At 37.3% G+C, this 12,802-nt stretch overlaps 1 protein-coding gene across 1 annotated transcript in view; it reads left to right on the top strand.

Annotated features, from left to right (window-relative positions):
- C2CD6 (C2 calcium dependent domain containing 6) overlaps nucleotides 1–12,802 on the top strand; it is a 173,435-nt gene that overhangs the window by 43,593 nt on the left and 117,040 nt on the right. The window contains exons 8-9 of the mRNA XM_017545166.2: nucleotides 3,490–3,533; nucleotides 4,641–4,940. Of these exons, the coding sequence (XP_017400655.2) occupies nucleotides 3,490–3,533; nucleotides 4,641–4,940 (344 nt within the window). The remainder of the gene's footprint in view (nucleotides 1–3,489; nucleotides 3,534–4,640; nucleotides 4,941–12,802) is intronic.

The raw sequence follows: 12,802 nt of genomic DNA, 5'->3' as shown, positions 1-12,802 counted from the left end.
TTTTTTTAGTAGAGATGGGTTTTCACTATGTTGACTAGGCTAGTCTCGAACTCCTGACCCTGTGATCTGCCCGCCTCGGCCTCCCAAAGTGCTGGGATTACAGGCGTGAGCCACCGCACCTGGCCCACAAATGTTCTTAATGGCATCTAGAATGGTGAATTCTTTGCAGAAGGTTTTCAATTTACTTTGCCAAGATCCCTCAGAAGAGTTATCTAAGGTAGCTAAAACCTTAAAATGTATTTCTGAAATAAAAAGACTTGAAAGTTGAAATTATTTCTTGATCTGTGAGCTGCAGAATGGATCTGTATTGGCAGATAGGAAAGCAACATTAATGTCCTCATACATTTCCATCAGAGCTCTTGGCTGACCAGGTACATTGTCACTGAGCAATAATAATTTGAAAGATATCCTTTTTTTCTGGATAGTAAGTCTCAGCAGTGAGCTTAAAATATTCAGTAAATCATGCTGCAAACAGATGTGCTGTCATCCATGCCTTGTTATTCCATTTATAGAGCACAGGCAGAGTAGACTTGACAGGAATATTAAGGGCCCTAGGATTTTCAGAATGGTAAATGAGCATTGGCTTCAACTTAAAGTCATCAGCTGCATTAGCCCCTAACAGGAGGGTTGGCCTGTCCTTTGAAGCGTTGAAACCAGGCATTGCCTTCTCCATTTAGCTATGAAAGTCCTAGATGACATCATCTTCCAGTATAAGGCTGTTTCATCTACTATAAAAATCTATTTAGTGTAGCCACTTTCATCAGTTATCTTAGCTAGATCTTCTAGGTAACTTGCTGCAGCTTCTACATCAGCACTTGCTGCTTTGCTTTGCACTTTTGTATTACGGAGATACTGTCTTTCTTTAAACCTCATGAACCAACCTTTACTTGCTTCAAGGTTTTCTTCTGCAGCCACCTCACCTCTCTCAGCTTTCATTTAACTGAAGATAGCTAGGGGCTTTCTCTGGATTAGGCTTTGGCTTGAGGGACTGTTCGTGGCTAGTTTAATCTTCTATCCAGACCACTAAAATTTTCTCCATATCTGCAATAAGCTGTTTTTTTTTTTTTCTTATCATTTGTGTGTTCACTGGAGTAGCACTTTAAGTTTTCTTCAATAATTTTTTCTTTACATTCACAACTGGGCTGTTTGGTGCAGGAGGCCTAGCTTTTGGCCTATCTCAGCTTTCAACATGCCTTCCTCAGTAAGCTTGATCATTTCTAGCTTTTAATTTAAAGTGAGGGATGTGCAAATCTTTCACTTGAACATCTGGATGCATTTTGGGGTTATTAATGGCCTAATTTCAATATTGTTGTGTCTCAGGGAATAGAGAGGCAAAAGTGAGCAAGAGAGATGAGGGAACAGCTGCTCAGTGACATAGTTAGAACACACACAACATTTATAAATTAAGTTTGCCATCTTACAAAGGTCTAATATCCAGCATCTATAAGGAACTTAAACAAATGTACAAACAAAAACATTAAAAAGTTTTAACTTTTCAAAAGAAGACACACATATGGCCAACAGGCATATGAAAAAATGCTCAACATCACTGATCATTGAGAAATACAAATCAAAACCACAATGAGATACCATCCCACACCATTCAGATTAAAATGTCAATGGCTATTATTAAAATGTCAAAAAATAACAAATGGTGGCAAGGTTACAGAGAAAAAGGAATGCTTATACACTGTTGGTGGGAGTGTAAATTAGCCTAGACACTGTGGAAGACAATGTGATGATTCCTCAAAGACTTAAAGACAGAAATGCCATTTGACCGAACAATCCCATTACTGGGTATATACCCAAAGGAATAGAAATCATTCTTTTATAAGGACACATGCACAAGTATGTTCATTGCAGTACCATTCACAATAAAAAAGACATGGAATCAACCTAAATGCCTATCAGTGGTACACTGGATAAAGAAAATGTAGTACATATACGCCATGGAATACTAAGCAGCAATGAAAGGAATGAGATCACATCCTTTGCAGGAGCATAGATGGAGTTGAATACCATTATCCTTAGCAAACTAATGCAGGAACAGAAAACTAAATGGTACATGTTCTCACTTATAAGTGGGAGCTAAATGATGAGAGCACATGGACACATAGAGGGGAACAAAATACACTGGGGCCTATCGGAGTGGAGGGTGGGAGGAGGCAGAGGATCAGGAAAAATAACTAATGGGTACTAGGCTTAATACCTGGTGATGAAATGATCTGTACAACAAACCCCCATGACACAAGTGTATCTGTTTAACAAACCTGCACATGTACAATTGTATTTAAAAGGTACATTTTTTAAAAAAGTTTGCTATCTTAAATGGGTGTGGCTTGTGGTGCTCCTCAACAATTACAATAGTAACATCAAAGATGACTCGTCATAGAGCACCATAAAAGATACTATAATAATGAAAATTTTGAAATACTTTGAGAATTACCAAAATCTGATGCAGAGACACAAAGTGAACACATGCCGTTGGAAAAATGGCACCAGTAGTCTTGTTCAATGCAAGGTTGCCACAGACCTTCAGTTTGTACAAAATACAATATCTGAGAAGTGCAATAAAAAATGATATGGCTGTCTACCTGCAATGGAATATCATTCAGCATTAAAAAAGAAGGAAGTCCTGCTCTATGTGACAATGTGGATGAACCCTGAGGACATTATACTAAGTAAAATAAGCCAGTCACAGAGACAAATGTTACATGATGCCACGTATGTGAGTTATATGAAATAGAGTAGAATGCTGGTTGCCTGAGGCTAGGGGGAGGGCCAAATGGGGAATTACTTTTCAGCAAGTATAAAGTTTTAGTTATGTAAGATGATGAAGTTCTACAGATCTGCTTTACAACATTGTGCTAATATTTAACATTACTGTATTTTGCACTTGTAAATGTGTTAAGAGGATAGATCTCATGTGAATTGTTCTTACTACAATTAAAATAAAAAAATAAAAGAGCTGAATGAAGTCATATAGTTGTGACCATAGCAATTTTTTTTACTAGAATTATGTCTCAGTTATTTAATTTCTTTTTGTCCCTTTTAGGTTTTCCTTTTTTATATGCTAAATATGTATTCCTTATATTTCTAGGAAAATGTTACAAGTATTTCAACCAGCCTTCTTTGAATGGTCCTATTTTCTCTGATTTCATACACCTTTATTATTCCAATCCCAGTCCTATCACTTACCATCTGGAGTTTATTTCTTCTCAACTTTTAAGAAATATAGCCTGTACCTGTGTTTGTGTCTTGTATTTATGGAACTGAAATGTAACTTACCACACCCCATCTTCCCAGAGATTCATCAGCTTGTTTTTACTAAGTAGTGTTTATGTTTGGATAGCTGCTTTGATTTAAGTTGCTCTTTGTTTTTAGTGAGAAAAAAATATAATACTATTTATCAATGTACATGCATATAAATGTGTTTATTGTTTTTAAAATAAAATAAAAATAAAATACTCTTATTAATTGTTTAATCAGATTTCCCTCTTGCAAATGAGGAAGATGAAACTACTTCAAATGAGGTAAGGGAAGTCGGAAGAGAACTTTTTAATAGTCATTATTTTATAAAGGGATAAAATGTTTATAAATGGAGAAGTATTTATGGATAGAGAAAGGCATCCAAAAAGTTACTCAGTTGTTTCATAGTTTCTATTATGGCAATATCTGTATAGTTACACTCTTGAAAGAGCCTTCTGCATAAAATATAGTAACATTTAAAAATATGAAGATGGGGGCAAAATGTGTTGAAGAAGAAAAGAAAGAGAAACAAGAAAAAAGTGTGAAATTCTACATAAGATCTTAGAAATGTATGCCATAGACTTAACTGCAGCTTTTAAATGATTGTCACCAAAATCTTTTGTCAAATTGTAAACTTTGTGCAGGAAACAATATTCTATAGTTTATAATAGAAATAAACAAAGCATAGAGTTTATATAATTTGCTTTTCGGCTAAATTTACATAAGGTATTCATTCCGTAAAGCAGTGGATCCTCATGTAAACCAATGAAGAGTAAAATGTTCACTTATTGCTTGACAAATAGGATTTAATGATTTCCATTCTTGGGTCAGTGGCTCCCAGATACCAAATGAAGAGTCAGTACTTATCACTGTTTTCCCCAGTTCAAAGAGAGTAAAAGAAGATAACATAGAGAATTTTTCATAAAGCTAATTTATTTAACAGGCTATCCTTTATTTTACAATATTGTTCTTTGTACTGTGGTGCTATTAACATTCTCTTTATTTTCTTATATAGTTGTTATTTATGATATCGTTTCTTTTGCAATTTGCTATTAAAATTTCCTTTCTTTCATGATATATTAGTGACAGTATAATAACAGTAAAATGTCAGACCCTCAGATTTTTTATTTTGAGATGTTGCTGATTTATAAATTTGGATATGTGAGAACCACTGTTTATCATTTTTATGGATAGTATTCTACAGTTCATTGTTTCAGGCAAGTAAATAATTTCTCACGTTTATTAAGGAACATAAAATTGACAAATATTAATGGTAATTTGTTGTGATAAAGGATAAGAGTACAATTAATTTTAAGTCATTTTCTTGATTTAGAAAATTTTCTAGTCAATATTGATTAATTGGTAGCTTGTTTTATTGCTGTATTTTCTAGTTACTGGATAATGATTATGAGACAGACCTGACTATGCCAACTTTGAACCAATCGGACCAAGATAATTCAACTCCTGATGCTGCTAACAGTGATGAATCAACACCTCCACTCACAGAAGTGCACCCATTGTGCACCATTTCTAGCCAGGAAATAATAAAAGCAGGCAAAATACCACCTTTAGACGAACATCAATCAGAATGCATTCCAGACAGAAAAATGGAAAATGTCTTATTTCCACCAGAAGTAAAATTAAAAGATAACCATTCAGGCATTTTAAAAGCAGACTCATCACTATCAAAGGTAAATTTGAGAAGTATATGTACAAATCCAGAGAGAAGGAACTTAGATTCATCTCTAACAGAAATTAGCTGCTAAAACAACAATCTAAACTTAGCTGAAAGGGAGAACACAAGCTTAGTTTTCCCAGAATCAAAATTATAAGGTTGCTTTCAAAGCCAAGACCCAAAAGAAGACCTTGAGCTCAAGGTGCCTGCCCTTATACTAGAAGTATAAGACTAGGGATACAAAATAATCTATTTTTAAAAATTAAATACAAATAAATTGAAAATGCATTCAAATGTCTCCAAGTGGAAATGTGTCTAAGTATATTAAATATTTCTACTTATCAATCAAGAAATGAGGATAGAAACCTTTCAAGAAAAGCAAAGTGATTTGAGATGCCCATAATACAAATTAATCTCATGGGTTGCTAATTCAGCTGAAAGTGTAACAACAATAACAAAATGTAAATTCAAAGGAAATTTGAAAGCCTGGGAAGTTATTTCAGTGGAATTTCTTAATAGAACTATTATATTATAGGAAATAACATATGTTCTCCTAGGTGAGGGGAGGAAGGCAGCAAATCACACTGCCACGTGTGTACCTATGCAACAATCTTGCATGTTCTTCACGTGTACCCCAAAACCTAAAATGCAATAAAATAAATAAATGGGAAAAAAATGAGAATGAGTATGAATTTAAAGGTACACCAAATTCAAGACTTTCTCAAAATGACAATCACTATACTTATATCTTTACATCTTTTTTATTTATTTTATTTTACTTTAAGAACTGGGGTACATGTGCAGGTCATGCAGGGTTGTTGCATAGGTGCATACTATATCCGACATTTCTCCTCATGTTATGCCTCCCCACCCTTCCCACCCGTTGCTGTCTCTCCCCTAACCCCCCCCCAACTGTCCCCAGTGTGTGATGCTTCTCTCCCTGAGTCCACATGTTCCCATTGTTTAACACCCACCTATGAGTGAGAACATGCGGTGGGTGTTGATTTTCTATTCTTGTGTCAGTTTGCTGAGAATGATGGTTTCCAGACTCATCCAAGTCCCTACAAAGGACACGAACTCATTGTTTTTTATGGCTGCATTGTATTCCATGGTGTATATGTGCCACATTTTCTTTGTCCAGTCTATCATTGATGGGCATTTGGGTTGGTTCCAGGTCTTTGCTATTGTAAACAGGGCTGCAGTGAACATACGTGTGCATGTGTCTTTATAGTAGAACGATTTATTGTTCTTTGAATATATACCCAGTAATGGGATTGCTGGGTCAAATGGAATTTCTATTTCTAGATCCTCGAGAAATCCCCACACTGTCTTCCATCATGGTTGAACTAATTTACACTCCCACCAACAGTGTAAAAGTGTTCCTATTTCTCCACATCCTCTCCAGCACCTGTTGTCTCCAGATTTTTTAATGATCACCATTCTGACTGCTGTGAGGTGGTATCTCAATGTGGTTTTGATTTGCACTTCTCTAATGACCAGTGATGATGAGCATCTTTTCATATGTTTGTTGGCCTCATATATGTCTTCTTTTGAAAAGTATCTGTTCATGTCCTTTGCCCACTTTTGAATGGGGTTGTTTGTTTTTTTCTTGTATATCTGTTTTAGTTCTTTGTAGATTCTGGATATCAGCCCTTTGTCAGATGGGTAGACTGCAAAATTTTTTTTTTCCCATTCTATTGGTTGCCGGTTCACTCTAATGATGGTTTATTTTGCTGTACAGAAGCTCTGAATTTTAATTAGATCCAATTTGTCTATCTTGGATTTTGTTGCCTTTGCTTTTGGTGTTTTAGTCATGAAGTCCTTGCTTATGCCTCTGTCCTGGTTGGTTTTACCTACGTTTTGCTTAGTGTTTTTATAGTGTTAGGTTTTGTGTTTAGATCTTTAATCCATCTGGAGTTAATTTTAGTGTAAGGTGTCAGGAAAGGGTCAGTTTCTGCTTTCTGCACATTGCTAGCCAGTTTTCCCAACACCATTTATTAAACATGAAATCCTTTCCCCATTGCTTATTTTTGTCAGGTTTGTCAAAGTTCAGATGGTTGTAGATATGTGGTGTTGCTTCTGAGGCCTCTGTTCTGTTCCATTGGTCTGTGTCTCTGTTTTGGTACCAGTACCATGCTGTTTTGATTACTGTGGCCTTGTAGTATAGTTTGAAGTCTGGCAGTGTGATGCCTCCAGCTTTGTTCTTTTTGCTTAGGATTGTCTTGGCTATGCAGGCTCTCTTGTCATTCCATATGAAATTTAAAGTGTTTTTTTCCCAGTTCTGTGAAGAAGGTCATTGGTAGCTTGATGGGGATAGTGTTGAATCTATAAATGACTTTGGGCAGTATGGCTGTTTTCACGATATTGATTTTTCCTAACCATGAGCATGGAATGTTTTTTCATCTGTTTGTGTCCACTCTTATTTCGTTGAGCAGTGGTTTGTAGTACTCCTTGAAGAGGTCCTTTACATTCTTTGTTAGTTGTATTCCTAGGTATTTTAAACTCTTTGTAGCAATTGTGAATGGGAGTTTGCTCTTGATTTGGTTCTCTGTTTGCCTGTTATTGGTATAGGAATGCTTGTGATTTCTGCACATTGATTTTGTATCCTGAGACTTTGCTGAAGTTACTTATCAGTTTCAGGAGATTTGGGGCTGAGATGATGGGGTCTTCTAAATATACAATTATGTCATCTGCAAATAGAGACAGTTTGACTTCCTCCTTTCCTAATTGAATACCCTTTATTTCTTTTTCTTGCTTAATTGCTCTGGCTAGAACTTCCAATATGATATTGAATAGGAATAGTGAGAGAGGACATCCTTGTCTAGTGCCTGATTTCAAAGGGAATTCTTCCAGCTTTATCCTGTTCATTATGATATTGGCTGTAGGTTTGTCATATACAGCTTTTATCATTTTATGATACGTTTCATCGATATCTAGTTTATTGAGCGTTTTTAGCATAAAGGGCTGTTGACTTTTGTTGAAGGCCTTCTCTGCATCTATTGAGATAGTCATGTGGTTTTTGTCTTTGGTTCTATTTATACGATGGATTACGTTTATGGACTTGCATATGTTAAACCAGCCTTGCATCTCCAAGATGAAGCCTGCTTGATCATGATGAATAAGCTTTTTGATGTGCTGTTGCATTTGGTTTGCCAGTATTTTATTGAAGATTTTTGTGTCAATGTTCATCATGGATACTGGCCTGAAGTTTTCTTTTTTAGTTGAGTCTCTGCCGGGTTTTGGTATCAGGATAATATTGGTCTCATAAAATGAGTTAGGGAGGATTCTCTCTTTTTGTATTGTTTGATATTGTTTCAGAAGAAATGGAATCAGCTCCTCTTTGTATGTCTGGTAGAATTTGGCTGTGAATCCATCTGGACCTGGACTTTTTTTGGTTGGTAGGCTATTGATTGCTGCCTCAACTTCAGCCCTTGTTATTGGTCTATTCACAGTTTCAACCTCCTCCTGGTTTAGTCCTGGTAGAGTACAAGTGTATAGGAATTCATCGATTTCTTCCAGGTTTACTGGTTTATGTGCATAGAGTTGTTTATAGTAATCTCTGATAGTAGTTTGTATTTCTGTGGCCTCAGTGGTGATATCCCCTTTATTATTTTTTATTGTATCTATTTTATGCTTCTCTCTTTTCTTTTTTATTAGTCTGGCTAGTGGTCTATTTTGTTGATCTTTTCAAAAAATCAGCTCCTGGAGTTATTGATTTTTTGACGGGTTTTTTGTGTCTCTATCTTCTTCAGTTCTGCTCTGATCTTAGTTATTTCTTGTCTTCTGCTAGCTTTTGAGTTTTTTTGATCTTGCTCCTCTAGCTCTATTTTGATGATAGAGTGTCAATTTTAGATCTTTCCTTGTTTCTCATGTGGGCATTTATTGCTATAAATTTTTCCTCTAGACACTGCTTTAAAGGTGTCCCAGAGATTCTGGTAGGTTGTGTTTTCATTCTGATTGGTTTTAAAGAACATCTTTATTCTGCCTTCATTTCATCGTTTATCCAGTCAACACTCAGAAGCAAGTTGTTCAGTTTCCAAGTGGTTGTGCAGATTTGAGTGTGTTTCTTAATCCTGAGTTCTAATCTGATTGGGCTGTGGTCTGATAGACTGTTTGTTATGATTTCCATTCTTTTGCATTTGCTGAGGAGTGATTTACTGCCAATGATGGGGTCAATTTTAAAGTAAGTGTGATGTGGTGCTGAGAAAAATGTATATTCTGTGGATTTGGGTGGAGCATTCTGTATATGTCTATTAGGTCCACTTGGTCCAGTTCAGCATTCAAGTCCTGGATGTCCTTGTTAATTTCTGTCTTGTTGATCTCTCTAATATTGACAGTGGAGTGTTGAAGTCTCCCATTATTATTGTATGGGAGTCTAAGTCGTGTTTTAGGTCGTTAAGAACTTGCTTTATGCATCTGGGTGCTCCTGTGTTGGGTGTGTATATATTTAGGATAGTTAGCTCTTCCTGTTGGATTGATCCTTTTACCATTACGTAGTGTCCTTCTTTGTCTCTTTTGATCTTTGTTGGCTTGAAGTCCGTTTTATGAAAGACTAGGATTGCAACTGCTGCATTTTTTTTTATTCTCCATTTGCTTGGTAAATCTTCTTCCACCCCTTTGAGTCTATGTGTGTCTTTGTATATGAGATGGGTTTCCTGAATACAGCACACCAATGGGTCTTGAGTTTTTATCCAGTTTGCCAGTCTATGTCTTTTGATTGGGGCATTTAGACCATTTACATTCAATGTTAATATTGTTATGTGAGAATTTGATCCTGCCATTTTGTTACTGGCTGGTTTTCTTGCCCGTTAACTGACTCATTTTCTTCATTGCATTTTTGGTCTTTGCTTTTTGGTGTGCTTTTTCAGTGGCTGATACTTGTTCCTTTCCATGCTTAGTGTTTGTTTCAGGAGCTCTTGTAGGGCAGGTCTGGTGGTCACAAAATCTCTCAGTAATTGCTTGACCTTGAAGGATTTTATTTCTCCATCACTTATGAAGCTTAGTTTGGCTGGATATGAGATTCTGGGTTGAAAGTTCTTTTCTTTAAGGAGGTTGAATATTGTCCCCCACTCTCTTCTGGCTTGTAGGGTTTCTGCTGAGAGATCCGCTGTGAGCCTGATTGACTTCCCTCTGTGGGTGACCTGACCTTTCTCTCTGGCTGTCCTTAGTATTTTTTCCTTCATTTCAACCCTGGTGAATCTGATGATTATGCACCTTTTTGTTGCTCTTCCTGAGGAATATCTTTGTGGAGTTCTCTGTATTTCTTGGATTTGAATATTGGACTGCCTTGCTAGGCTTGGGAAGTTCTCCTGGATAGTATCCTGGAGCATGTTTTCCAGCTTGGATTCATTCTCCCCATCATATTCAGGTACACTGATCAAGCATAGATTAGGTCTTTTCACAGAATCCCATATTTCTTGGAGGCTTTGTTCATTTCTTTTCACTCTTTTTTCTCTTGTCTTGCCTTCTCTTTTTATTTCATTCAGTTGGTCTTCAGTCTCTGTTATCCTTCTGCTTGATCTATTCAGCTATTAAAACTTGTGTTTGCTTCACGTAGTTCTCATGCTGTGTTTTTCAACTCCATTAAGTCGTTTATGTTCTTCTCTAATCTGGTTATTCTAGTTAGCATTTCGTCTAACCTTTTTTCAAGGTTTTTGGTTTCTTTGCATTGTGTTAGAACATGCTCCTTTAGTTCAGAAAAGTTTGTTATTATCCACCTTCTGAGGCCTGTTTCTGTCAATTCATTGCACTCTTTCTCGGTCATGTTGTGTTCCCATGTTGTTGAGGAGTTGTGATCCCTTGAAGGAGAAGAGATGTTCTGGTCTTGGATGGTTTCATCTTTTTTGCACTGTTTTTTTCCCATCTTTGTGGATTTACCTGGCTGTGGTGTCAGGGAGCTGCTTCATGAGGTCGCTTGTCTGCCTGTCAAGGCACTACTTGGTTTCTATGGACCCCTTCAGGTTGCTAGGTAAGCTTCCTGTGTCTTTTTGTTTGTTTGTTTGTTTACACTGGGAGATTAGGCCCACCGCTTCTGCTGACCTGGAGGCACTGCTGGGTGGTCAAGAGTGGCATCCCTTTGCTACAAAGTCTTCCTGTGTTTTTGTTAAAACCTGAGGCCTAGTCGCACCCCTTTAATGGTGGGCTATGTACTTCCTCCATGGGGCTGGATCATTCAGGGTTCAGCTCAGACTGTTGCACTGGCTGTGCAATCCACTAGCGTTAGTGCTTCAGTCCTCTGGTGTTTGTGGGGGAGGGTAGGGACCCGCCCAGCCACACTGCCTGTCTCCCTGTTTTCAGTCATAGGGGAGGGGCCCACCCAGCTGCTGCGTCTGTCCTCCTGCCTTCAGCTCCCTCTTTCTCCAGGCTGGGGGAGGGGGCGATAGCTCATCCCCAGGCTCTCCTGGCTAGATCTATGTACCAATCTGGGACACCATCCTGGATTATTATTCAGCTCTGCGCTTGTAATTCCCAGTGCTTGACTGGCAAAGATCCCCGGTTCTGTGTACTGCTGAGGCTTTGGGGGAAGCGCTGCATCTGGACCAGAGTGCTAGAGGGGAAGCTTCCGATTCACTGGTCAGATGCACTTTCTGGGTGAAGTGGGACCCCTCCCCGCCTCGTCTGCTCTGCCAGACCCATTGAAATGCATCTGGTACCTCCGTTGGAGCTAGGAGATCTCTGGATTTCTGCATCTCTCTCACTGGGTGTTGTGCACCAGAGTTGCGTCTATTCAGCCATCTTGGCTCTATCTTTACATCTTATTGGTATCACTATTACAGGTAGTTCATCAAATGGTATAAAAAGATCAGTATTCTTCAATAGCATGTTTTTATGCCTGGAATAAAGTCCAAACTTCTCACCATCATCTACAATGCCCCACTTAATCTTTCTGTCCTCATGTCTTAGCATTGTTCCCTTTGTTCACTCTGCTTCAGCCACATTAGTCTTCTTGCTATTCCTTGAACAAACAACTTTTTTCAGCCTCAAGGTCTTTCTGATATTCTTCTCTGTCAGTGGAATGTTCTCCCCTGCGGATCTTCTCAGGGTTCATTCATTCACACCATTTAGGACTCTGCTCAGATATTCCCTCCTTAATGGAGGGCAGGGGGGCTTCTCTGACCACTCTATGTAAAATAATTACCTATCCATCCACCCTCCTCCATCCCTAGTATTCTTTCTTCATGTATCATTTCTATCTATTGTTTTTTGACTTTTTAATAATGGCCATTCTGAATGGTGTGAAATGTTAACATTATTGTGGTTTTGATTTGCATTTCCGTTTGATGATTAGTAATTTTGAGCATTTTTTGACATTTGTTGGTGGTGTACATGTCTTTTGAGAAGTGTCTGTTCATGTCATTTGCCCACTTTTTAGTGGGGTTTTTCACTTTTTGCTTGTTGATTCAAGTCCATTATAGATTCTGGATATTAGATCTTTGTCAGAAGCATAGTTTGCAACTATCAAATTTCTTGATATGTTATTGTTCCTGGTGGTCTCTAATGATTTTTTTTGAACTCTGTGGTATCCATTGTGATGTCTCCTCTTGTTTCTATTTTTATTTATTTGAGTCTTCTCTGTTTCTTTTCTAGTCTTGCTAATGGTTTTTCCATTTTATTTATTTTTTCAAAAAACAACTTTTTGTTGATCTTTTGTATTTATTTAGTACTAATTTTATTTATTTTTGCTCTGATCTTTATGATTTCTTTTCTTTTACTAATTTTATGTCTGGTTTGTTCTTGCTTTCCTAGTTCATTGAGTTGTTTATTTAAAATCTTTCCAGTTTTTTTGATGTAGGCATTAATTGCTATAAACTTGCCTCTTAAAACTGCTTTTGCTGTTTTAAGATTTTGGTTATGTTGTGTTTCCATTTTGATTTGTTT

Source organism: Cebus imitator, unplaced genomic scaffold (genome assembly GCF_001604975.1).
Source record: "Cebus imitator isolate Cc_AM_T3 unplaced genomic scaffold, Cebus_imitator-1.0 Scaffold178, whole genome shotgun sequence".
NCBI lineage: Eukaryota > Metazoa > Chordata > Mammalia > Primates > Cebidae > Cebus > Cebus imitator.
The sequence above is the reverse complement of the archived record's forward strand: the minus strand, read 5'-3'. Positions and strand labels throughout refer to the sequence as shown.